Source organism: Sturnira hondurensis, unplaced genomic scaffold (assembly GCF_014824575.4).
Source record: "Sturnira hondurensis isolate 20B ecotype Veracruz unplaced genomic scaffold, ASM1482457v3 Scaffold0013381, whole genome shotgun sequence".
Taxonomy (NCBI): Eukaryota; Metazoa; Chordata; class Mammalia; order Chiroptera; family Phyllostomidae; genus Sturnira; species Sturnira hondurensis.
The window spans coordinates 60,804-87,057 of NW_028086012.1; the positions used below are offsets into that span (position 1 = coordinate 60,804).

Consider the following 26,254-nt stretch of genomic DNA (forward strand, 5'->3'; position numbering starts at 1 on the left):
TGGCTTTCTAGAAACGTCTGCCTTTGTCTTCTGAGTCACTGTTCTCCTGGCTTCTTCCTGCTCCCCAGCAGCATCTTCTTTGCCTCCTTCACTGACCCTCTTCCTCTGCGCTTCCTTTGAATGTCCACCATGCCCGAGTGATGGCCTGGCTTCCTCTTCTACCGCACTCCTTCCCTGGGCATTGTCCCCATGGCACCAGTCACCGCCTGCCCAGCACGAACTCCTAATCTTTAGCCCAGAAAGCTCATCCTTGCCCTGGCTGGTGTAGGTCAGTGGATTGAGTGTCAGCCTGCAAACCAAAGGGTCACCAGTTCAATTCCCAGTCAGGGCACATGGAGGCTTGGTCCCCAGTTGGGCGCATGCAAGAGGCAACCAATACATGACACCTCTCACACGCTGGTTTCTCTCCCTCTCTTTCTCCTTCCTTTTCCCTCTCTCACTAAAAATAAATAAATAAAATATATTTTTTTTTAAGAAAAGAAACTTCACTTCTCTTGTGGGTACATGAAGTCCCACGGGCACACCCAGCTCAGTGCATCTCACCACCCTCCTCCCAGACAGCCCCTTTCCCATTGCCTAGCCAGAAACCCGGGCACTGTCCTGGATACCTCCCCTTCGCCTTCGCCCACATCCTGCCTGTTCCACCTCCTCAACTCCGCTCACACTTGGCCCTTTCCTCTGGCCCCCACTGGCCCCCTCCATGGACCAGCTGCGACTATTCCAGCAGCCTCCTCACCCGTGTCCCCCGCCTCTGTCTTCCTCCGTACAGAATGGGGGCGAGCGCTCTCTAAAGCACAGTCCTGACCAGTCACTGCACTGCGGCAGTGTCTTCTGTGGCTCCCATTCTCCTCAAGGTGAAGTCCGAGCAGCTCTGGCGTGATCTGCAGGACCTCGCGGCGTGCAGCCTCTGCGCACACAGGCCGACCCCCCTCCACCCGAGTGTGCGCATCCCACTGCCCCTCCTCCCTCAGCCTAGGCCACCACTTGCAGGAAGCCCTCTGTGACCGCTCTTGGATGGGTCGCAGCCCCTTCCCGGCACTGAGAACTGCATGCCGCCCCTCTCCGCGGGCCGGTGCGCCCTAGACGGCAGCCCTCGAGGGCACGGGGCCCGCAGGCAGAGGGTGCGCTCGAGTGATGCGGGACCAGCTGGTCGGGACGCGTGCGGCTGTGGGGGTGTCTCAGGACGGGCCCCGGGGCGGGAGGAGGCCCACGTCGTGGCCGGGCTGGGCGCGCGGACGAGGCGGGGCGCGGGCCTTGGCTGTGGCTGTGGAAAGAGGAGGGTGGAGGCCCCGCCCCGCCGCGCCCCTCCCGCCGGCCCGGGCCCCCCCTCCCCGCCCGCCCACTCCGGCAGCCGCGGGGACGGCGGGCAGAGCGACGCGGAGCCCCGCCGGCGGTGCGGACCCCGACGACGCCCCCGAGCCGCCGACGCCCCCTCCGCGGAGACCGCGCGCTCGGGGCCTCCCTCGAGGGTCGGGAGCGGCGCCCCGCGGCTGCCCTGCAGGTACCGGCGGGGAGGCTGGTGCGGAGGCCGGGTTTCGGGAGCTGCCCCGAGACTGTCAGGGACTGCTGGCCTGGAGCCTCCTCGGGCTCCCGGGGGGACTGGATGAGAACTTGGGCCTGGGGCCCTACCGGCGGTAGGATGGGGGAGCCCATCCCCTTCCCTGCGTCCGGTCCGCGCTCCTCACACCGAAGTCGCCCAGCAGGACCCAGATAAAGCCCTCTCCTTCCCCCGTCTCCCAGAAGGGGGGCTCCCTGACGATGTAGCTCAGAGCGCGTCCCTTCACCTCCAGGATCTTCCTTCCCACCTGCGGAATGGGAATGGCAGAGCCTCCTGGGCAGGCAGGGTGGAGCAGAGAGGGGGCGCGCGTGGGGGCCTTCGCCGCGCTCCAGCCCCGGGCAGCGAAGCCCGTCTGCTCTCGCCGCTCCCCCCGACCCCCGCCCACGCCTCTGCCATGGCTGGTTTGCCGGACACCTTCCAGTGTCTCCGTTTTTCTGCCTCTGTCCTAGCGTCCCTCCTATTCTAGGTGTCCTGGCAGCACCACCCACTCCCCGCAAACTGGAGACTGAGGTTTTTCGGAATGTCCCTGCAGGAGGCTCGGCACCTCCCCCCAGCTCCAGACCGAGGCTTTGCAGGGGTGAGCGTCCTGCCTGGCCGGGAGGGACTGGGGCAGGAGACGCTGCGCAGGGGCCCCTGGACCAGAAATGCTGTTCAGACCTGGGAGCCCAGGAAAGGCCGGCCTTCTGCGTCTGCTGGCCGTGTGGGTTTCTGCGCGTGAGCCTGTCAGTGTGTGCACTTGCTGAGCATGGAGGGGACAGCGAGTGTCTGCCAGTGTGTTCTTAGTGTGTGTGTGTCAGTGAGTGTGTAAGGCCCTCAGTGTGTGTGAGAACATGCTAGGTTCCTGACACAGAAATGCCACTTGACCTCTCTCAGGGGGACCTTGGCAACTCACGCGTCCTTCCTCTTGCCTGCTTCAGTGCCTTTTGCTAAGGCCTGTGCCTTGTTTGGTGGCCAGGGTCCAGCCGCTCCTCAGAGTGCCCTTGGCCAAGGTACCCTCCCAGGAGCTGCCGGCAGCAGTTGGATGATCTGGGGGCTGTGGGGCTGAGGTGGCTGGAGGGGCAGGTAGCTTGGTCCCTCTCTGGGGCTGATCACTGTTGCCCTGAGCAGATGGAGGCCCGCAGGGAGCCCACTCTGGGGCCCAGGGGAGGTGGTGGGTCCCCCGAGGAGGCACCATGGCGAATTGACCATCTGTTCTAGGACCCAGATGTCCCCATCACCTCCTGCTGGGCTGGTGAGCACCGACAAACCCTTGAACACAGTCACCCCCAAACGACAACGAGGACACATCACAGACATTCTCACACAGTCGCACACAGCGACAGTGCCTCCCGCTGACAGTCACATACAATCACCCAGGTGAACATGCTCTGCGGAAACGCACAAAGACAGGGCACATGCAGACACACGCACCCGTGCCCAAACTCCTATGGACACATGGCAGCCCCACATGGCCCGGCCAGACGTACTGAGACAGAACATACACACATGCCCGCACACCCAGACACACTCACCAGGGTCTTTCTCTCCGGTTTCACATTGTCCACCACAGAGAAAATGAGTGTTTCCGCTCTTTGGCTCAGAGGAAGGGGAAAGAAGAAAAAATGGAAGCAAATATGTCTGCTAGCAAAAGAGAAGGGAAAAGCCCTGGCTGGGTAGCTAAGTTGGTTAGCACACTCTTCTGATACACCAGGGTTGCAAGTTCGAGCCCTGGTCAGGGCACATACAAGCGTCAGCCAATGAATTCATAAATAAGGGGAATAGCAAATTGATCTCTCTCTCAAATCAATTTTTTTAAAAGTTTATCAGTGCCCTGGCTGGTGTGGCTCAGTGGATTGAGTGCTGGCTTGCAATCCAAAAAGTTGCTGGTTTGATTCCTGGTCAGGGCATGTGCCTGGGTTTCGGGCCAGGTCCCCAGTGGAGGGTGTGTGAGAGGCTACCAATCAATGTGTCTCTTGTACATCAATGTTTCTCTCCTTCTCTTCCCCTCTCTCTAAAAATACACGAGTAAAATCTTAAAGTAGAAAAGAAGGAAAATAAGGAAAATAAGGAAAGCTTTAAAAAATTGTATCAAAGAGAGAGAGAGAGAAGGGAAGGACACCGAACAGGGCTGTCGGCCTGAGCACCCCTCACTACCACCCCGCCCCGGACCTGAGCCAGACCACGGTTGGCAGAGCCCCGGCTTCCTTGCCCTGTTGTCCTCCCCCACCAGACGCCCCACCAGTGACAGGCATGGGGCTCCCCTGGTAGGAAAGTGGGGCCTCAGATGAACTGGCCCCATTTGGGGCCTGAGGCACTTGAGGAGTTGGGGTGGAAGAAGAACCAGAAGGGCACAGTGACCTCTCATACGGGGCACAGCTGTATCTAGGGGTGTTCGTCCAGGTACATGGTGCAGGCCACAGTGTGTGTGAGGGAGGGGTGGTCAGGGAGGCAGCAGCTGGGTAGGGCTTGCTTTCTTTTTTAATATTTTATTTATTTATTTATTTAAAAGAGAGGGGAAGGGAGGAGAAGGGATAGAGAAACAGAGGGAAACATTAGTGTGTGGTTGCCTCTCACACGCCCCCTACTGGGGATCTGGCCCGAAACCCAGGCATGTGCCCTGACTGGGAATCGAACCAGCTACCCTTTGTTTTGCAGGCTGGCACTCAGTCCACTGAGCCACACCAGCCAGGGCCTGGCTAGGACTTTCAAGCCAACGAGAACTTTGACAGGTGCAGGTGGTGAGGGGTGAACGGGAGGGCATTCCAGTCAGAGGGAACAGCACTGTGTGTGGAGGTGTGGTGGTGGGAAGCCGCAGAGATCTCTCAGGGCACTCAGGACAGTGAGTAATTGTTGGCTCACGCCATGGGGAAGTGAGTGGAGGGGACTGGCAACTACTTTGAGGTCGGATTTCTAAAGGCCTTATCCCGAGAAGCGGTGTGAGCTGCAGAGTGGTGCAATCTGGTTGTCACTCTGGGTTCCCTGGGGGTCAAGGACAAAGGGGGACTTTATAGTTAAGAAGGAAGGTGTTAGAACTGACGTAGGCAGTTGCCATGGGGATGAGAGGAAGAAGCAGATGGAGAGGAGTGAGAGGAGAGTACACAGGCCTTGGTGGCCGATTGGTTGAGGGGATGACCAGGGGGCAGGCCAGGTGCTTTGCATTAGGTGACTGTGGCCTGTCCCCAGAAGAGGCAGGTGAAAGGGACACAGAGGTTTGGACCCCAGGGTCTGGTATGCTGGGATGGCAGGGGTCTGGGTGTTGAGTGTGGCCATACATTGGGGCGGGGTGAATAATGTCTGGGAGGCCTGGGGTATCTATCCGTGAATCCCAGGAGTGTGCAAGGTCACATGTGTACACATGAGTGTTCAAACGTCAGCTAGGGAGGTCACACTCCAGGGCAGGGATTTCCAGACCCACTCTGTCTGCAGCGGGTCCTGAGTAGAGCAGGGCACGCAGTGAGCAGAAGAGATGGTGTTGGGAGCCAGGCAGGTTTGGGTTACCTTCCTTGTGACCCTGGGTAAGGACCTCCTAGCTCTGGGCCTCAGTTTCCCTGTCTATCAAATGGGAATGCTAATACCTGTCTCCAGGGTTGTTTTCCCAACAGAGGGCTGAGGGGGGTCCCAGCTCACACAAGTGACCAGGGTGCAGCATGGCAATCTCTCCCAGGCCTCTGGTCAGTGTGTTGTACCTGTGTGATTAGATCCTAGGCAGGGACTCGAGGGTGGGGGGGACCTGGCTCTGCTTCTGTTCAGATTCTTGGAAAGTTTCGAATTGGGAGGTGACTCTTCCCATGCAGCCTGCATGGCCTAAGATTCTTGGCTCTTGGAGGGCAGAACAAGGGGGTGGCAGAGAGTTGGTGCTTCACGGGGAGAGCCACGCCGCATTATGGGCTCCTCTCACGGATGTGCATGTACAGAGGCTCCGAGAGGAACTTGCCTGAGGTCACTCAGCAGCCAGTGGTAGGACTGAGCCCAGAGGCCAGGACCCTGGGCTCAGGGCCCTCTTCCTCCCAGAGTAACTGGGATGGAAGGAACCTTGTCACCCGAAGTTCTCTAATTTCAGTTCTTCTTTCTGTCCCTTTGGAGGAAGGGACCAATAAAGTTTGTGTCTCATTTAGTCTTTGTAACAATGTTGCAGGGCTTGGTGGCCCATTTAACAGAGAGGGAAGTAGAGGCCCCAAGAGGTGGGTAACCTGGCCAAGTGTCCCCTTGCTGAGTGCTGGGCTGGGATTCACTCCAGGTCTGTGACATGTGCAGCTCACGCTCCCACTGACTCCTGGTCCCTGCGCTCCGCTTGGTTTGGTGGGGAAAGGAAAGGAAGCTCAGTTGTCAGGTGTACTCAGGCATGCACAGTGCACCGTGCATTTTCATAGCACAAGTGAGGTGCTTTCTGAGGGACGAGGAACCCCCTTTTTAAAATACTTTATTTATTTATCTTTAGAAGGGAAGGGGAGGAGAGAAGGAGAGAAGTATCAGTGTATGGTTGCCTCTCGTAAGTCCCCTGCTGGGAACTGGCCTGTAATCCAGGCATGTGCCCTGACTGGGAATTGAACTGCGATTGTGTGGTTCACAGGCCCGCGCTCAATCCACTGAGCTATGCCGGCCAGGGCAGGAACCCCCTTTTAATGGGGGAATAGAGGCATGAGAAAGTCAGGTCCAGAGCGAGCCCAGAAGAGTGAGGGCTGGGCTGGTTTGGGTTTTCTAGTATCTAAAATGCACCGTCCCCACGGGCCCTGTGAGGGAGGGCAGCCTCTGGGAGGAAGGGGCCCTGGTCTCTGGTTTCAGAGCTGCCACTGGCTGCTGCGTGACCTCAGGTGAGCTCTCCTCTGGGTCTCTGTCATCCCACCTGTGAAATGGGCCAGTAACACCATCCCAGCTCCCCTTAGAGCCTATGGCGAGAAGCAACATAGATTGTGGGGTGGAGGAGCCACTTCTCTCCCACAAGGTCTCAGGTCTGCCCACGGCTAACACACACAGCCCTCAGTACCCAGAGGTTTTCTGTTCTTTCCTCCCGCCGTGGCGGTGGCCGGCGGAGGCACAGCTAGGCGTGAGCTGGTCAGGCCATGCTCCTTCTGACCCGCGACGGCGGCTCAGCTCATGGCAAACATTCTTCTCATAGTTCCTGGAGCCCAGCAAATCCTGCCGCTTAGCCTGGAATGCTGAGCCCCCTCCCGCTGCAGTAGCAGGAGCTTAGGTGGAGGAGCTCCTGGGGGTGAGGCAGGAGGGGCTGGGGGCGGAGGACCCCACCCCCAACACATTGTCCCCAGCTGCAGGCCGCTGGGAGCCTTCCCTCGTCATCTGTGGCCTCGAGGCTCGGGTCCCAACCTTGTTGGCCGGCTGGGCACACTTGGGCAGGTGACTTCCCGCTGGGCCTTGGTTTCTCCACCTGTACAGTCCGGTTTATATCTAACTCACAGGGCTTTTGGGAGGGGTCATGGTTGTGATGGTCAGAATAATGTACTAACAGTGAACATTTATGGAATGTTCCTTGATGCCAAGCACTGCTTGAAGTCTGCTGTGTGAAATGGACTCGTTTAACCCGCACAAACGCTCCACCAGGTGGAAATCGTTCCCACTTTGGAAGCTGAAGCGGAGGCGCGGACGAGTGAGGTCACACATGCCAGTGAGACAAGACAGAGCTGGGAGGAGAAGGCATGAAGCTGGGCTCTTAACCCATCGCGAGGTTTTAAACAAGACTCAGCCCCAAGCCTGCTCATGGTAGAGGCTCTGACAGTGGGCAGAGGTCGGCTATTCGCCTCATGGTTCTCAGCGTCTTGGTCTGGAGAGCTGGGATGAGGAGGCGGGCCTGGGGTCCTGGCCAGCCCCCCTTGGGAGCCCGGCAGCTCTTGGAAGCTGATGGGGCCTGGGGGTGCCTACTGTCTCACCCACATCTGGCCTGGGATTTAGGTGGCCGCAGGCTCAGTGCGAGGAGGAGATATCACCAGGGGAGGCCTCGGGAGGGGATTAGGGAAGGCAGCTGGGGCGGAGGTTAAGAACAGAGTCCCATTGGAATGGGCTCAGGCACTGCCCCAGCTTCTTCTTTGTAGGGCGGAGGGGGCCTTGGTCGACTGGAGGGCGTCCCCGAAGCCCGTGATGAAGGCCGCCTACTCTGTGCCCAGCCTTGCGGGCCCACGTTGCCATCTGGGTCCAAGTAGCCCAGGTAGGGGTGGAGAGGCAGGGAGAAGGACCTGTAGCGGAGGTCTCCAGGAAGCCCAAGGATACAGGGTTTGGCCATTTGGGGGCACTGGGCAAGCTCCAAGGTTCAGAGCCCTGCCCTTGTGCTTCCTAGCCCTATAACCTCGGAGAGTGGGTGTCACTTCTTGGGGCCTCAGGGCTCCTCTTCAGAAAAATAGGACAGCAATTCCTGCCTTACACAGTTATGGGAGCGTTGATGAAAGAATGCCCGGAGCGTGCCGAGTGCTATGTCTAGCGCGTAAAACGAATTTAGGATTTAAAGGGCTAACATGTCTGGCAGGGACAGGGAGCCAGTTTAAGCTGGGCCTGGGGTCTTTCATCCTGATATTCAAGGCATTTTGCACACTGATGCAGCCAGCCCGGCTCACCTCAGATCACCTGTGTGTAATGGAGAGGTGAAGAGCGCCAGCTTTGGAGTCAACCGCTAATTCAAAATCAGGCTCTGCCCTGATGGGCTGTGTGACCTCGGGTCAGTTACTTAACCTCTCTGACCTTTGGTTTCCCCATCTGTTTAAAGGGAAGACAAAATACTTACTGCACTGGATTGTTGTAAAGAGTAAATTAAATAACCCATGAAAAATCTCAGAACAGTGCCTGTCATGTACTATATGAACTATCACTGTTAGGTATGTTTAGTTAGTTTATTTGTGTGTGTGTGTGTGTGTGTGTGTGTGTGCGTGTTTAAATTTTCATCCCGAGCTTTGGCCTCTCCATATCCACATGCTGTTTCCTTGGCCAAGACGGATTGCCTCTCAGCGTCTTCACCCAGTTAAATCCATGTTCATTCTTCAAAACTCAGACCCAGTAGAAGCCGTTTCCCCTCCCGAAGCCTGATGGTGAGGGCGGGGCCCGAGCAGCGCCGGTCAAGTTCGGCGGTGAGGCCTTCCCACTGGGCGCCTCAGCCAGGCTGGGCCCTCAGACCCACCTGTGGGTGACGGCGTTCGGAGGGGCGGACGGAGGCTGGGCTCCGCTGAGCTGGAGAGAAGGTCTGGGAGCCGCTGGCCTGGGCGTCTGGCTGCCTGTGCAGCGAGAGACAGGGCCGGGCCGTCAGAGTTTCCATGGGAGCGGGCGGAGGCAGACGAGCAGCTGGGGGAGAGAGTGATGCGGCCGGCAGGTCTCCCTGCCAGGTGGGCTGGCTGTGTGTCCCCTCCCCACCCACCCAAGAGTCACACCTCGCCCTGGACTACAACCCCAGCCTCCCACCCCCCGCCCCCCTGGACAGCTGTGTAACGCAGACTAGGGCGTGTGACAGCCTGGCATCATGGTTAATTGAGGCCGAAATGGGAACCTGGACATTCAGGGTCCTGACGGTATCACCTCCCCACAACCTTCCGTGGCTCCCCATTGCCTTCTGGAGGAATGCAAACAGCACGGAGTTCAAGGCTCCTCACTGGGCTGCCTCAGCTTTCTCAGCTCCTGCCCCTCCTCTCAACCCCATAGCTCTGGATCTTCCCTGAAGCTGCCAAGCAGCTTCCTACAGCCAGAAATTTCTTTTCTTACTTTGTCTGTCTGCAGACCCCTACTCCCCCATCAGGACCCCGCTCCAGTATCCCTCTGTACCTGAACCCTTCTGGGGAAACTCAAGGGGGAGGCAGTGTTCCCCGCTCTGTGTTCCCACAGCCAGAGATCTTAGCCAATTGTGCGGTGGCCACTTGTCTGATGCCTCCAGCTGGTTCAGGGGCAGGGCAGGGGCCGGGCCATTTCTGTATCCTGAGGCCCAGCCTAGGGTGCCCCATACAGTAGGCATTTACCCAGGCAGGAACCCTAGCCTATAGCGGGGCCACCCCGGCGCAGGGCCGGTATGTGGTAGGGAATTCTCTAGTGTGAAGGCGGGCTCACAGAAGGGCCCTAGCACCGGGAGGAGCTCCATCAAATGAGGGCCGGGCACCCTGTGGACACTGCTAAGGACTCACGAAATGAATGAAGGGAGTCGTGTCCTGGCTCCCTGAGAAGAGGGATGGGGGGCCTATGGTCCAGGAGGGCCTCCTGGTAGGAAGCCTGTGGTGGGCGCTGGGGTAGCTGTGAGTTAGGGCAGGAGGCTTCCTGGGCTCCTGGAATCTTCCTCACTGTTTCTCTCTTCCACCCTCAGGCCTCCCCTCTGCTGGGACCTTTAGCGGCCCCTCCAACCTGAAAGGTAAGCTGGATTTGGGGCACCTGGCCAGCGACATCAGTGCCTGGGTGAGGCCTTTCCTGGCTGCCGTCTAACGTTGCTCCCTCCTGCAGCAGCGGAAGCCCCTCCCGGCCCCAGGATGTCCAGCAGGCAGTCCCTCTTGCAGGTGACCTCAGCTCCCTGCGGCCTGGGCTCAAACATTTCGGCCCAACTCGGAAGCAGCTTTTTCTCATTTATGAACTATTCCTCTCTGGCTCCTTGGCGTGGGCCTGTGTTTGCTCGGCCTGCCCGGGTGCAGTGGCCTGGCTGTGCTTCTGCCGGGCCCCCTCCCTGCCCAGCCCCTCCTGCTGCAGCCGCTGCCTGCCGCTGTTGCCGCCACCACCGCGTGGGGAAGCCACGAAGGCCCAGGAATTTTGGCAGGCATGGGGAGGCAGCGGGCGGTGGGTGGCGCTCCGGAAAAGGCTGCAAATGTGAACCAGAAGGCGAAGGATTGGCAGTGAGGAGGCCCTGCCTGGCCTGGCCTGGGGCCTGGGGTGGCTGGCTCTGGGGGGTGGGGGGTGCGGGGGACCTTGTCCAGTCTCTGTCAGAAACTCAGGGCCTCTGCTGGGAAGCGAGAGCGATGGCACCAGCCGAGGCATGAGCCCCGGGACCCCTGGCCACCTGCCTGAGCACACGCTGCTGCCTGTGCCCACTGCTGGGCCTCTTCTGGGTCATCTGCCCCCATCCCCTACTCCTGTCCTCCTGGACACTTCGTTCCCTCAGGATGCTCCTCCCCAGGGGAGTAGTGGGGTGTCTGGTCTTGGAGACCAGCAGAGGCTGGATGCCTAGGTGGTGGACTTAGTTCCCTATGGGGAGGGAGGTTCACCCCTAGCCCCCTCCAGCTCAGAGCTGAGAGGAACTCTGGAAGAACCACAAAGAAAAAGAGGTCCTATGAGCAGCCACCCTACAGGCTTGGCTGGAAGTGGGAGATGAGTGGTCGGAGGTCTGGAGCCAGAGCACCTGGGTGGCAGACTGTATTCAGTTCCTGCTGGGAGCCAAGCCCCAGTCAGGGATGAGGTGGGGGTGCGGGCAGAGGTGCCTAGGAGGAGGAGGTTCCCCCTGAGGGAGGTCGGGAAGGCTGCTTGGAGGAGGAGGCATTTGAGCTGGTTCTTTAACGAGGAATAAAGAAAAGGGCAGTCTGAGCAGAGGAGAACATGCAGGCAAAGGGAGGCAGGTGGGTGCAAGGAAACACTGAGAAGTTTAGAGTGTCTGGATTCAGGGGTGCGGTGGGCTCCTCATACCCTCTAAATGTGCATGTTTTCCCCAAGGGTGAGTCCCTGGCTCTCATCCAGCTGTAGGAACCCTGTTAGTGTAGCCCTATCTTTTAAAAAATTGTTTGTTTATTTTAGAGGGAGGGGATGAAGGGAGAAAGAGAAAAACATCATTGATGTGTGAGGGAAACACGGATCGGTTGCTTCTTCATGTGCCCCACCTGGGGACCTGGCTCGAAACCCAAGCTTATGCCTTGACTGGGAATCAAACCAGTGACTTTTTGCTTTGTGGGACGACACCTGACCAACTGAGCCACACCGGTCAGGGCTGTAGCCCTATTTTTATCTCCAGCCTCCGTCTCTCTGGAGTTCCAGACCCACAGGTTCTCTGCCTCTCACATATCCACCCCGGAAATGCCGCCGGGCCACCTTCCTTGCTTTGCTGTTTGCTCTGCTCTCAGTTTAGAATGTTCCACCATCGCCTGCCCCTCAGGGCCCATCCCCTCGAGCCTCCTTCCAGTGCTGCTTCCCAATTTGAGGTCCCCTGGTGTCTGGGAGACTCACCTGTGAAGGTGAGGATGTTCGGGCTGTTGGAGGGACTGGGGGAGGTACGCATGATGGGCAGGAGCAGCCCCCTGGCCTGCCATCTGCCTGCATAAAGAGGCGACCCCCAGGCAGCCCTGCCCCAGCCTGCCACCCTCTCCCCACCCACCTCCCAGATGCCAGGCAGCTCTTTGGCTTGGGAGCAGCCCTCACACCTGCACATTTAAATTGGAGGAGGCCAGAGTCCCATATTGGTCCCTGAGGACAGAGAGCTCTGCTCATGGGCACTGGACCCCACAGGCCCCCGTGCCGACCCTGTGGGGCTGCTCAGGAATCGTCAGGGAGGTCAAACACACACCTGGAGTTAGCAGGAGCATCAGGGCTGTCAGTGCCGGTCTTTTCAGGGGTCCCATCAAGAGACCCACAGTGAAAGATGTGCAGAGCCTGGAACTCAGACAAGAGTGTAGGTGCTAACACATAGGAGAGGACAGAGAAAGACAAACAGGAACCAACATTGCGCATTCAGTTCCTGGTCAGGGCACATACAAGAATCAACCAATGGCCCTGGCTGGTGTAGCTCGGTGGATTGAGCACAGGCCTGCAAACCAAAGAATCACGGTTCGATTCCCAGTCAGGGCACATGCCTGGGTTGCAGGCCAGTTCCCAGCAGAGAATGCACGAGAGGCAACCATACATTGATATTTCTCTCCCTCTCCTTTTCTCTCCCCCCTCTAAAGATAAATGAATAAAATCTTTTTTAAAAATTAATCAGTGAAGGGATAAAATAAGAACAACAAATCAGTGTGTCTCTCTCTCTCTCTCCCCCTCTTCCCCTCTCTCTCTAAAATCAATGAATGAATTAAAAAAGTAATTAAAAAAAAAGAAGACAAGCAGCCCTGGCTGCTGTGGCTCAGTGGACTGAGTGCCGGCCTGCGAACCAGTGTTACCAGTTCGATTCCCAGTCAGGGCACATGCCTGGGTCGCAGACCAGGTCTCCAGTGGGGGGTGCATGAGAGGCAACCACACACTGATGCTTCTCTCCCTCTCTTTCTCCTTCCCTTCCCCTCTGTCTAAAATAAATAAATAAAACATCTTTTTAAAAAAAGACAAGCAGGGTCACTGAGACGGGCAGGCAAGTGGAACTGTACATAGGAGGAGACACTCTAAGAGATGCCTGAGACACCAGGCAGGGGAGGACTGGGCTTAGTGACCCAGAGACACGAAGGAAGGGACAGAGGTGGGTGTGGCCCCCCCATGGCTCCCTTACACAGAACTCTTAGTGTGCGCTCCCAGTCATGATCTCAGGGCTGTTCGGGGCTCCACCCTTTTTACCCCCTTCCCATCTTAATTGACTCACCTCCTACTGAGTGTAAAGTGTGCCTCCTCCTCCTGGAAGCCACCGAAGATTTACATGGAATTCATCGTGTTGGTACTAGGGAGCCACTGGAGAATGCAGAGCAGGGGAGGGGCGTGGGCAGAGCCGAGCCAAAGTGCGGTCCGCAGACGGAGACAGGGCTTGTTAGCGGTGCAGGTGTGGGCCCCACCCCACACCTGCTGAGTCAGGATCCCTGGGCGCACCTGAGAGCCTGCATTTGGAAAAACCGCCTGACGCACACTAAGGCTTGAGGAGCACCGTGGCAGGCTCTGTGGGATGGGAACAGAGATGCTGAGGGTGAGAGGTGGAGAGAGGCCGTTATGATCATGTCAAATGAAACAGATTTAGCCATTTGATTGAACAAACCTTTACTGAGTGTCTGGGGTGCACCAGGTTCTGGGCTGCGTGTTGGGAGGATGCGAAGTCTCTGTGAGGGGGGAGACTGTGGGGAAGGAGAAGCGACAGCAGCGAGAGAGGCAGAGGAGGCAGAGTCCACAGGACTGGATGGGGGATCCAGGGCCGAGGCACAGGGCTCTCTGGTGCAGTTGTTTAGGCTCGCTACGGTGCAGGGACACCCAGGAAACTGGTGAGTGGTGCCCCAGGTGGCTGGGAAGAGCCTTTTCTAACTGCACTAAGGCGTTATATAGGCTAGAGATCCCTTACTGCCCCTGCAAGGAAGGGTCAGAAGTGATACCTGGGAGTAGAGGAGAAGCAAGTAACCGGGAGAAGGGAACAGCAGCAATGTGGTGGAGGTAGCTGAGGGCCAGGCAGGTGAAGATGCTCAGCTGGAAACAGCACAGAGCTGGGGCTCAGGTGAGTGGTCGAAGCTGGAGGCAGGTGGGGCAGCCTTGGGAATGGGATTGGTGAGAAATGGGAAGCGCAGGAGGAACTCTGGAGAGAAGAGGCGAGGCCTGAGCCAGCTCCTGGGGGCAAGCCGGGTCTGCCCAGCAGGCAGAGAGGAATCTGAGGAGGCGCCTTTCCCAGAACGGGGAGAGCAGGGTCCCAGGGCAAATTCAGTGCTGGAGAGGAGGAAGCAGGAAGGTCAGAGGGCAGGGAGTAAGCAGCGAGTTGGGGCTGAAGCGTAAAGACAGCTCTTTCAGGAAGCTTGGCTGAGAAGGGCTAGAGAGAGGACAGGGTGTCTGGGGGTGGGGTAGGCCGGGAGTTAGGCCTGAGAGGACCTGGGATGGAGAGGCTGAGCCTGGGTGAGGGAGGGAGGCACCCACAGACAGTGAGAAAGGCCCCGGTGGAGGAGCCTGGGCCTTGAGTGGGAGCCAGGACCCCATTCATCTAAGACTCCGGAAAGGAGGGCAGGAGACTCTCCACAGGCTGGGAGAGAGGTGGGGGGGGGGGCGGCGTAGGGACTCAGGAATCCTCCAGAAGTCTGGTGCTGCCCAGGTGGGCCTTTGGGGGTGGGCACCACGCTCAGTGGGTACGGAGGGCAGTGTTTCTGCTCCTCTCCCAGATCCCGAGCAGGCTATGTGACCCCTGATCAGTTTGGGCTCAGGAGTGGTCAGGGAAAAGGCCTAGAAGGCCGTAAAATTGACCTGAGGGAGCTTTCACAAGGTCCTGGCCTTTGGGAGCAAGTCACCTTCTGTAAGGGTTGGAGGAGATGCTGCTTTGCAGCAGGAGGGATTGAGGTCAGACTCATGATAGAACTTCCTGGCCAGCAGGAAGCATACCTGGGGGTGCTGATGGCTCAGCTCATCTCAGTTTTGAGACCACTGAGGTTCAGAGAGGTTAATTCACTTGCCCAGGATCACCCAGCTGGTGAGTAGCTGTGCTGGAATGGGAATCCAGGGGCTGCCGGGACCTTGGAGGGCCTTAGGGACCCCCAGGCTGGACCTCTGATAGGTAGAGACTGAGCGAGAAATGCCGCTCACCTGTTGACAGAACTGGAGGAGACAGAGAAATGAATGAGGCCAGAGGTCCAGGGAGAGAGCAGAGAGCAAGGCTGGGAGAGCGTGGAGCCAGGAGGCACAGGGGAGCAACGGGGCAGCCCATCCCCAGAAACGCCTCCACAACAGGAAGCGTCTCATAACATACCTGTGGTTTGGCCAGGCCCTGGGGCTGCCTGAGCGCTCCCCGCCCCCCGGCCCCCCTCCCCTCAGCTGCAGCCGCCCGCCTGTCTGGGGCAGGGGCTTGGAACCGAAGGAGCCTGCGCAGGGCTGTGGGCCATCCACCCACCCGGGAGGGGGGTGCCGGGGCCCCACCAGCCACACCCAGCACAGTCCACGGGGAGCCCCCTCCCTCAGGCCCTTGCTATTATCTGGACCTCTGATAGCTCATCTGTGAAATGGGGTGGGAAGTGGGCAGGCCTTTAAATCCACTGGGTCTCCTGACCCCCTCTGCTGGTCACCCCTGGGACAGGACCCTTTGAGAGAGGAAATAGGAGGGAGGGGTCACAGTGAGCTGGTGCCCCTTCCCCTCCCGCAGCCATGGGTTGGGGGGCAGTAGGGGGGGTCTGCATTTATGAGCCCCCCCACTCCCCCCGAGCGGGTCAAGTGGGTCTGCACCCACTTCTTCTTCCTGCCAGGACCTAGTCACACCCCCCCAAAGACTCTCCAGCACCACCCACTCCCAGCCAGCCTCCTTGGCCACCCCAGGAGGCGGCTCTGGCTGCCACAAAACGCTGACTTGGACAAAATGCCGTTTTACGGGGATTTGTTGAAAAGGGGGGAAATCCCCGTTAAGGACTTGCAGCTGTCCAAACACCGCGTCCACCCTGCTGCCGCCGCCACTCAATCCCCTGAATCAGCGTCTCCTCATGCACCCCACTTCGTGCCCCTGCCAGCCCAGCCCCTTCCCAGCTGCCCTGGCTCTCGCCTTCCTTGCTAAGAGGTTACCAGAGAGGGTGATGGCTTGCCCAAGGTCACACAGCAGAGCCGGACTTGAGCCTCAGGGCCCATCCCCGGCCCCTGACATCCCTCTTGGCCACTGTTCCTTGCAGAAAGAACAAGGAGCAAGGGAATGAGTCAATCGTTCTTTCTCTGCACCTCTGTCCCTGGGCAGGCTGTTCTTAGCTGAAGTTTTCTGATGGAGGCCGTGGGAATGTCCCCACTCCTTCCCCTCTGGCCTGGGGTGGGGGCGGCACTTCCAGGGCTGTATGACAAATACCTGTGCAAAGTCTGAGGAAAGGTCTGAGTTATTGGCGTGATCTTTAAATTCGATGGTGAAAGGAATCAACATTTATTGAGCATCACTGTTTGCCAGCCAAGTCCTGTGCTGGGCATGGAGTGGGGGGCAGGGGGGAATGCGGTGGGTAGAGAGAGTCAAGGAGCCAAAAAGAGAAACACAAGCTGAGATGGGGGCCCGCAGGCATCAGTGGAGTCGAGAGGCACCCAGCAGGTTCCTGACACCCAGGAGCAAGTAAGAGGCAGGCAGTGGAGACCAGTGAGGGGCACTGCTTGTGCAGGGGCCGGGCGCCTCAGGGAGCCTGGGTGGGTGGGTGGGGGGCATGGGCATCCTGGCTCTGATGGTGGCTGGGCTCCGGGCAGTCTGTCCCACCTGACTGGCACATCGCACCACTACAGGGCACGGTTTTTCTCTGCAGACCCTGGAGCAGGCCGGGCACCTCTTCTCTAGACCAGGCGCTGACTCCCATGCCCCCGCCCCACGCGGACTGGCACATGCCAGCCTCCCCTCTAAGAGCTGGGGTAATCTCCCCTGCCCCCTCCCCAAACCCACAGGCGGCTTGGCGCTGCACGAAAGGCTTTTTCTTCATTTGCTTCTGTCTCTCAGTCTGGCTTTTTCTCCCTGGCTGCTCTCTCCTCCCCGCCGCCCTCCCCCATGGCAGGATGTCGCAGTGGTTAAGAGCTCAGGTTCCTTACAACCCTCCGTTCAAATCCTGGCTCCCACTCCAGACATCACTGTGTTTCTCCAAGCCCCAGGCTCCTCATCCACAGAAGGAGGAGTCCCAGCAGCCCCTCCCTCCCGGGTGGAATTAAGCCACCTACTGAACATGCAGTACCCAGGCCACTGGGAGCTCACTGGGAGCTGCCATTGTCCCTGAGACACTTCTCATTCCAGAGGCAGCACCTGCTCTGGGCTCCTGTAGCAGACCTGTCCCATCTCAGCGGAGGGGACACAGTACAGGGGGTGCTGAGATGGGACAAATTCAGGGAGCCACAGGGGGTGGGGCGGGGACACTCCCTGGAGACCCGCATTGCCTAAGAGGAATGAAAGGTGGGGAGCTTGTGGGGTGCTCTGCCCCGACTCCCATCTAGATCTGGGGCTCTCCCTTTGGTGCCCTGCCTTTCTGTGCTCCTCCACAGTCCTCCCAGATGAGCCTGAGGCTGCCTGTCCCCTCTGTCATCCCCCACTCCCAGTGAGGCCTTGGCTCAGGTCCCCAGAGCCAGGGCTGTCCCAAGTCCTCCTACAGTGGTACCATGACCTTGGCCTTTGGCCCACTCAGACCAGAATGGCTCCCACCCCTCCCCCTGCTTCCTGCTGCATGCTCTGCCCCTCCACCTGCTCCCACAGCCTGCCACGCACCAAGCAGAACGTTCTGGTCCTGTGAGGCTGTGCGCACTGCTCCCCTCCACCCCTGGGGTCCCCCAGCTCAGGTGCCAGTGCAGGGGGGCCCTTTTCTTGCTCAGGAGAGGTGGGATGGTGAGGTGGTCAGGGGCTGGGGGTCGAGGGTCAGACTGCCTGGGTTTAGGTCCTGACTCCCCACCCCCCTCACATTCCGCAGGCTTCACAGGGCGGAATGCAGACAGGATATAAAACGTTAGGGCCGTGCCTGCCTGAGCCTCCACCAGCAGCACCCGAGGACCAGACCTGTGGAGTCCTGACGCTGATGGTGCTGAGGGCAGGCTCCCATGAGGCTTCGGTGCTCACACTTCCCAGTCATGTGTCCTGGGCAAGATTCTTGCAGTCTAAGCTTCTGTTTCAGGGTCTACAAAATGAAGACATAAATGCATGAGCCTTGGGAGGTGGGGGTCACTCAGAGGATTCTGTGAAGTGAAGCCTGCTAGGCCCCGAGCTTGGGTCTGGCGTGTGGGGCTGAGGCTCAGGGAGCTTCTGTGACCTGCCCAAGGCCACAGACCAGGTTGATGGCAGAGCTGGGGTCTGAACCCTGGAGCTGGGATTCCAGCTTCACAGACCTCCTCTGGAGCCCTGCACGCGCTCCTGCAAAGCTCTGCGTGCGACTGAGTTAAGAGGAACGTTGGACTGCAGCTTCGGTGCACCTCAGTTACTGGGAGGGGCTCTGCCCCCCACATGCAGCCTCAGGGTGCACAAGTCTCCCCCAAGCCCCTCCGGAGGCCAGACACTGGTGCCGAACGGCCCCTTGGGTGGGGTGAGGGGAGCCCAGAGCAGAAATCTGAGGGGAAATGGAATTCCTTGGGTACGCAAAATGCCACGTAGTTCCCCATGCAAATACTGATGGGTGCCCCCTGTGAGGTAGACACTATCCCTAGTCATTACAGCAGCCCTAGAAGCAGGTTGTTAGCCCAGCTTTAAAAAAGAAAAAAGCCCTGGCTGGTGTAGCTCAGTGGATTGAGCGCCAGTCTGTGAACCAGAGGGTCACCAGTTCGATTCCCAGTCAGGGCACACACCTGGGTTGCGGGCCAGGTCCCTCCGTAGGGGATGCATGAGGCAACCACACACTGATGTTTCTCTCCCTCTTTCTCTCTCTCCCTTCCCTTTTCTCTAAAAGCAGATAAATCTTTTAAAAAACAACATTTTAATTGAGATATGATTCACGTATCATATAATTGGCCTATATAACGTGTACGACTTAACGGGTTTAAACATGTGCTCACAGAGCTGGGCACCCTTCAGCACAACCAGCTTCGGGGCATTCCCCACCCCCACTAGAAACTCACACCCACTGGCAGTCACTCCCACATCTCCCCACCCCCGCCCTGGGCGGCCTCTAACCTTTCCGTTGCCATAGACGTCACTATTCTAGACACTTTGTGTACGTGAAATCACGTCATACGGCTTTGGGACCGGTCTTCACTTGGCATGGGGTTTGCACGATTTGTCTGCCTTGTAGTCCCTTTTCAGGACTTCATTTCTTCCCACTGCTGCGTGCTGTTGCATTGTATGGACACACCACACTTTGTCCATTCACCGGTTGGCGCACGTATGTGTTATTCNGCCCCCGCCCTGGGCGGCCTCTAACCTTTCTGTCGCCATAGACGTCACTATTCTAGACACTTTGTGTACGTGAAATCACGTCATACGGCTTTGGGACCGGTCTTCACTTGGCATGGGGTTTGCACGATTTGTCTGCCTTGTAGTCCCTTTTCAGGACTTCATTTCTTCCCACTGCTGCGTGCTGTTGCATTGTATGGACACACCACACTTTGTCCATTCACCGGTTGGCGCACGTATGTGTTATTCCTACTTTATGGCTGTTTTTAAAGATTTTATTCACTTTTAGAGAGAGGAGAAGGGAGGGAGAAAGAGAGGGAGAGACACATCAATGTGTGAGAGACACAGCCACTGGTTGCCTCTCCCACTGCCCTAACCGGGGACCTGGCCTGCGACCCAGACATTTGCCCTGATGGGAAAACGAGCCTGTGACCTTTCAGTGTGCGGGGTTCATACCCAACCCACCGAGCCACACCAGTCGGGGCTTCATGGCTGTTATAAACAGTGTTGCTGCGGACGTTCACGTAAAGCATTCTGTGTAGATACATTGCCCCACTTTCAAGGTAAGGAGACAGGCTCACAGAGCGGAAAGCTCTTGCCTAGGCGCCTGCAGCCGGTGAGTGGAGGACTTGGGCTGGCTGTCCCCACCCAGAACCTGTGCTTCCCCACCCAGGAGCTGCGCTAAGTGAGGTGACAGAGCTAGGTCAGGACGAAAAGGAGGGAGGGGTGACTTTATTAGGTAGGAAGGAATGACAGGTTCCCCGGGCCTTGCAGGAGGAGGAGGAGAGGGGAAGGCGTTGCAGGTGGAGAAGCAGTGGGTGCAGAGGCCCACAGGTGTGAGGCATCTGGGAGCTGGAAGGAGCTCCTGTCTTTGGGGTGGAGGGGGGGAGGGGAGAAGCAGAGAAAGGCCAGGGAGGTGATAGGGTTGGAGACACGGGCACAGGCGAGATTTAAAAGGCCTTCGTATCCTCCTTTCTTCAGGAAACGAAGCCATAAATATACATTTTTAATTAAGTATATATCCGTAAGGGTAAGTTTATTTCAAAACGCTTTCTGGCCAGTGAGTTGTGTTTCCGTGTGCCCCATCGCAAGACAGTGCCGCAGGCGGCACCACACTGCTGCGACCTGGAAACTGTGGTCCTTTTCATGTCGCTTATTGTAACACAGGAAAACAGGTCTTTCCTAGAGGATCTCTGAGCTTCTCTGTGTGTCTGTGTAGTAGGGATGCTGTTGACATCTGTGTTGCTGCCTGCATAAGGATCAGGCCATTTCATGTTGTCACCAGACCAGGATTTGCCACCCTTCTGCCTAGGGCACTGAATCCGAGGGAGGGCGTGGCTGCCCCTCCGCTGTGGATCTTCCACAGCTTCACAGGCAGGATGTGACTCTATTCGGGTCCTTCCAGGCTTGGTGTTTTGGATTTTTAGAAGATGCAGTGGGTGCAGTAGCCAATTTCTTTTGCACACAGGAAGCCTTATAAAATTTTATTCCCAAATCCCTTATTTTGAGAAGCTGTTTTGTATATAAGAATACTGTTGAAATACAACATTGGTTTTTCTTGATACTAAAGTTTTGTATATTGATCAAGGTAATTCTGAAAGTTAAAACTTTAAATGTTAGAATGTTATGTTATTGTTAATTGTTCTATATTACGTATTCAATAGGAAATCATGGTTTATCAGTAAAAGTTAATATTCCCATCTTAAAAAAAGAGGCCTTGAATGCCACGCTAAGCACATGAACGTGACCCTGAAGGCAGGGTGGTGACCCAGCTGGACACCAATGTAATGTGAAGTCAGACAGACCTAAGGCAAACCCCAGTTATGCTTCCATGAAACCTTCGCTTTAGCGTGTCATGTGCAAAATGCAGATGACAAGAACAATACCTTGTTTAAAGCGCTGCTTCGGGGGCTGAGTCCGGGTCTCCGGAGAGCTCGGCCCAGGGCCTAGCAGAGTGTCAGCCCAGCAATGGTAGTGGGCGTCACCATCCTCACAGGGTGTTGCGCAGGGGCTGCCAAGGTCAGATCCGTGTTGTGGAAGGAGGGGTGTCTGGCTGCAGAGGGGCTGGTCCGCGGAGGAGGCTGTTGTCCGGGGGAGGGGCCAAGGCAGCGGTGGGGATGGAGAGCCACGGGCAGGCTTGGGAGAGGGTTAGGAGATAACTTCTGCAGCCTCTGAGACTTTGGGAATTGCTTGTGGATAATATCTAAGTTCTGATTTTCTGTGCGTCCCCGGACCTGGTGCCAAACCACCCAGGGGCTGGCTTTGATGGCCCCTCTCGGTTCCTCCTTGCAGCTCACTCACCGACGCCATGCCGTGGACTCCGATGCCCCTGTCAACACCACCACCTCTGCTGCCTCCGCTGCTGCTGCTGGTGCTGGGGTGCGGGCCGAGGGCGGCCACCGGTGGTGGGGCCGGCGGAGCAGCAGGCTACGCACCCGTGAAGTACGTGCAGCCCATGCACAAGGGACCCGTGGGGCCGCCCTTCCGCGAGGGCAAGGGCCAGTACCTGGGTGAGCACCACCTCCTCCCCCGCCAGGTCACATCCCCACCAAAGATCCCATCTCCACTTTCTTCCTGATGCTAGTCCGGGGCCTCCCACTCTCCGAGGGTCCCAGTCAGCTGGCTGGCTGCGGAGGTCTTTAATGGGGTGGAGGAGGGGCAGACAGGTGTGCGGGGTCGGGGTGGGGGAGTGGAGGGGCAGTGGTCTGCTCCAACCGGCTCTGGAGGGCAGCTGGCGCCACCTGGCGGCCATTTTACCACACGTCAAGCAGGGGTGAGAAGGCTCCCCAAGCTCTGGAGGATGGCCCATCCTGTGTAACTTGGATGCTAAGGGCCCTGGTTGAGGACACTCTGAGGCCCCCAGGATTGCCAATGGACCCCCTAAACTCCATCCTTCATGAGAGCAGGAAGGGGGAGAGCAGGGCATGGCGTGGTCTTCATGAACAGATGTACAGGGCCTTGTATTCTCCCAATGTACCCCGTGCTAGTGTGTGGGAGTGGGTAGATGGGTTCTCTGTCCTCACTGACCAGGCGCCTGACTGCCCCTTCTCTCTTTCTCTCAGAAATGCCTCTGCCGCTGCTGCCAATGGATCTCAAAGGAGAGCCTGGACCCCCTGGGAAACCTGGGCCTCGGGGGCCCCCTGGCCCTCCTGGCTTCCCAGGAAAACCAGGCACTGGAAAGCCAGGATTACATGGGCAGCCTGGCCCCGCCGGCCCCCCTGGCTTCTCCCGGATGGGCAAGGCTGGTCCTCCAGGGCTTCCGGGCAAGGTTGGACCACCTGGACAACCGGGGCTTCGTGGAGAGCCAGGGATACGAGGGGACCAGGGCCTCCGGGGGCCTCCGGGGCCCCCTGGACTCCCTGGGCCCTCAGGCATTGCTGTCCCTGGGAAACCAGGCCCCCAGGGGGTGCCAGGGCCACCAGGATTTGGGGGGGAGCCAGGGCCTCAGGGGGAACCTGGACCCCCAGGTGATCGAGGCCTCAAGGGGGATAATGGGGTGGGTCAGCCAGGGCTGCCTGGAGCCCCAGGGCAAGGGGGTGCCCCTGGACCCCCTGGCCTGCCTGGTCCAGCTGGCTTGGGCAAACCAGGTTTGGATGGCCTTCCTGGGGCCCCTGGAGATAAGGGTGAGTCTGGCCTTCCTGGGGTGCCAGGACCCAGGGGGGAGCCAGGGGCAGTGGGCCCAAAGGGGCCCCCTGGGATCGATGGTGTGGGGATCCCGGGGTCAGCAGGAGTGCCAGGGCCACAGGGCCCAGCAGGGGCCAAAGGAGAACCAGGGACGCGGGGCCCCCCTGGCCTCATCGGCCCCACTGGCTATGGGATGCCAGGGCTGCCAGGCCCCAAGGGAGACAAGGGCCAAGCTGGGGTCCCAGGGCTCTTGGGAGACAGGGGCGAGCCAGGTGAGGATGGGGAGCCGGGGGAGCAGGGCCCACAGGGCCTTGGGGGCCCTCCTGGACTTCCAGGCTCGGCAGGGCTCCCTGGAAGACGTGGGCCCCCTGGGCCTAAGGGGGAGGTAGGGCCTGGAGGACCCCCAGGAATGCCTGGCATTCGGGGTGACCAGGGACCTAGTGGCTTGGCTGGGAAACCTGGACTCCCAGGAGAGAGGGGGCTTCCAGGGGCTCACGGACCCCCTGGACCAACTGGGCCCAAGGGCGAACAGGGTTTCACAGGGCGCCCCGGGGGACCAGGGGTGGCAGGAGCCCTAGGACAGAAGGGTGACCTGGGGCTCCCTGGACAGCCCGGCCTGCGGGGTCCCTCAGGAATCCCAGGACTCCAGGGCCCAGCTGGCCCTGTCGGGCCACAGGGTCTGCCAGGCCTGAAGGGCGAACCAGGACTTCCAGGCCCCCCTGGAGAGGGGAAAGTGGGGGAACCTGGCGTAGCTGGGCCTACAGGGCCCCCTGGAGTTCCCGGTTCCCCAGGACTCACAGGTCCTCCTGGGCCTCCAGGGCCTCCTGGCCCCCCTGGTGCCCCTGGGGCCTTCGATGAGACTGGCATCGCCGGCCTGCACCTGCCCGACGGAGGAGTGGAAGGCGCTGTGCTGGGCAAGGGCGGCAAGCTGCAGTTCGGGCTGGGCGAGCTGTCGGCCCACGCCACTCCCGCCTTCACTGCTGTGCTCACCTCACCCTTTCCTGCCTCCGGCATGCCTGTTAAATTCGACCGGACTCTCTACAACGGCCACAGTGGCTACAACCCTGCCACGGGCATCTTCACCTGCCCTGTGGGCGGGGTCTACTACTTTGCTTATCACGTGCATGTCAAGGGCACCAACGTGTGGGTGGCCCTGTACAAGAACAACGTGCCAGCCACCTACACCTATGACGAGTACAAGAAAGGCTACCTGGACCAGGCGTCGGGCGGGGCTGTGCTCCAGCTGCGGCCCAATGACCAGGTCTGGGTGCAGATGCCCTCGGACCAGGCCAACGGCCTCTACTCCACTGAGTACATCCACTCCTCCTTTTCAGGGTTTCTGCTCTGCCCCACATAACCCGTGGGGCGCTGCTGCCCTGGCCTCCTCCTCTTTAGTGGTAGAGAACTTCTCAGTTACAAAGAATCTGCATTTAAAGAAAAAACCAAAGGCTGGACAGAGGTGGGAACAGAGGGGGCCCTGGCCCGAAGAGACTGACTTGGCTTCTCCCTCCGTGCAGGCTGAGGCTGTTTCTGGAAGAGGCTGACCTGAGTCCCTCCTCGCCCCTGAGTGTCTGTGCGGTGTTGGGGTTGTGACCCCCTTGCTGCCCTGACTGGCCTGCAGGCAGGGCCCCAGCACACTCAGTCCAGCTGTCGGGGGTCTCTGACTCCTGAGTCCCGGGGCTCTGCTGGGTGGTGAAAGACGCTGCTTCTCTGTGAGTCAGAGCTGAAAGAGGACTGAGCTTCCCCTTCCATCCCCTTGGGTGGGGGGGGCACATATTGGCAAACCCCACCCTTCCTGCTGCCCTCAGATGGCACCTGCTTAGGGAATGGGGCGTAGCCTGCCTCAGTTTGTGGCTGGGGCTCTTCTAGCTCCCTTGGGACTTCCAGCATGTGGTGGTGGGTCCCCTGAAGAGTTTCCCTCCAGGGAAAGGGAGGGGAGGGGACCCGTGTGGATACCCTGCCACGAGAGCCATCCCAGGCGTGGTGCTGTGGCACCAGGCACGTAGAGGTGCCTGGCCCCTTTTGCAGGATCCTGGGAAGGGCCATCCCCCTTCCATGGCTCCAGCGCAGCCATGGGGGATGGGGTTTGTGCGGGGCTGGGGCAGAACAGCCGGTCTTCACAGGCATTTCATCTCCTAGGCCGCCCCCAGCAGCTCTGACTTCGCTCACGGAGAGGGCGGCTGCCCAGGCCCCTGGAGAGGGGCACGGGCAGAGTCCACTGTCAGTGAGCGGGAATATTCCTTCATCTCCTTTCGCCCCCTGGGAGGAGGGCTGATTTTCTCACACAAAATTGTAAGGGATCCTTGCCACCCCCAACCCAACTGACCCCGAGCGGGCCTTTCGTTTGGCCCTCAGAACCAGGTGCGCGCGAGCTTGGGGGTAGAGGCTCTGCTTGCGCTTCCTTAATAAGAAACACATGTATGTGTCCACGGACGGGGTTAACTGGAGGGGCTTCCTCTCCTCCCACCTCTGGTTCCAATTTCCTGCTCTAAGCAGGATTAGGGCCTGGGAGGCCGAGGCTTTGGGGGAAAGGGTGCCAACAGGCCCCTCTGGAATGAACTGGCTCTGGGTGTTTGGGCAGTTCCCCCAGTCAGAGCTCCCCTGCAAGAGACAGGCAGGACCCCCTCCCCTCTCCTCAGCCCCCAGTCCAAGCTGAGCGGGTAAAGCTGAGGTTAGTGTTGTGGTAGGGATGGTGAGCACTCTTGCTCATGCAAGGATGGTCACTCTCCCAGCAGCGGGGGCCTCTCCTCCGGGCCTCCCCAGGCCAGCCCACCTCCTCGGCCCAAACGTGAGCCTGGGTCAGTCAGTGTGACCTGCTGCACTGCTCCCATTCTGCCCCGCCAGACCGTCCCTGTCAAGAGTGGAGGGTGACGGCTGACTTCCGACCAGATGAGCAGCAGCTCCCAGGGGCCCCTTGCCGGTCCTCCTCCCCACAACCTCTCCCAGGTGAGCAGGCCATTCGACTACTCAGGCTTTCAAAAGGAGAAATGAAAACCCAAATCTGCCCAGGTGACACTTTTAAGAACAGGTTTTGCTTGGGGTTCATGGGGGATTTCTTACTCCCGAACACCCGAGAGAACTATCTCAAACCATACCCGGTGGGCCCTTTGCTCAGCCTCCTTCCTGGGTCAAAGCCACCTCCGTCTGACCTGTTAGGGAGGGGCTCTAATGGGCTGAAATTCATCTGCTCCCGGTGGGAACCAGGGACTAAGGAGGGTTTAAGGGAGCCAAAAAAGCTATTTCATAAAACTGAGTTTCTGCTCAAAGTCACTCCTGACACCTCTGAGAGGGGTGGTTGGTGCTTGTGAAAATGTTATGTTCCAAGTGTTGTCTACTTAATTGGCCAGCTTGGTTAAATGATGTCAGGTTTTAACAATGAAAACTACATTACCTTGTGTGTTTTTATATTGATTCATTTTTTCTTAAGGTTTAAACGTTTTTCACTGCAATTTCATTTCTTACCTGCTATAAGAAGCTTCTCTACATACCTAGTATGTGCCCTGTGTCACAGAACATTTGGGGAA

The 26,254-nt window shown here is 58.6% G+C and overlaps 1 protein-coding gene across 3 annotated transcripts; it reads left to right on the forward strand.

The window, feature by feature from the left end:
• The first annotated feature begins 1,347 nt into the window (after positions 1-1,347).
• Positions 1,348-26,135, forward strand: COL8A2 (collagen type VIII alpha 2 chain). 3 transcript variants are annotated; one of them, XM_037061425.1, is made up of 4 exons: positions 1,348-1,501; positions 9,819-9,863; positions 21,399-21,616; positions 22,169-26,135. In XM_037061425.1, exons 3-4 carry the CDS (start codon positions 21,415-21,417, stop codon positions 24,085-24,087), a joined length of 2,121 nt encoding a protein of 706 aa, XP_036917320.1. In that variant the 5' UTR covers positions 1,348-1,501; positions 9,819-9,863; positions 21,399-21,414; the 3' UTR covers positions 24,088-26,135. The 3 variants fall into 3 exon arrangements, with proteins under 3 accessions (XP_036917320.1, XP_036917322.1, XP_036917321.1); XM_037061426.1 differs by lacking the exon at positions 1,348-1,501 and adding an exon at positions 2,068-2,135; XM_037061427.1 differs by lacking the exon at positions 9,819-9,863.
• Positions 26,136-26,254: the final 119 nt, after the last annotated feature.

Coding starts and splice junctions, on each gene's coding strand:
- COL8A2 (XM_037061425.1), top strand. CDS start 21,415: ATGCCGTGGACTCCGATGCCCCTGTCAACACCACCACCTCTGCTGCCT. Junction 21,617..22,168: donor GGGCAAGGGCCAGTACCTGG/GTGAGCACCACC, acceptor TCTTTCTCTCAG/AAATGCCTCTGCCGCTGCTG.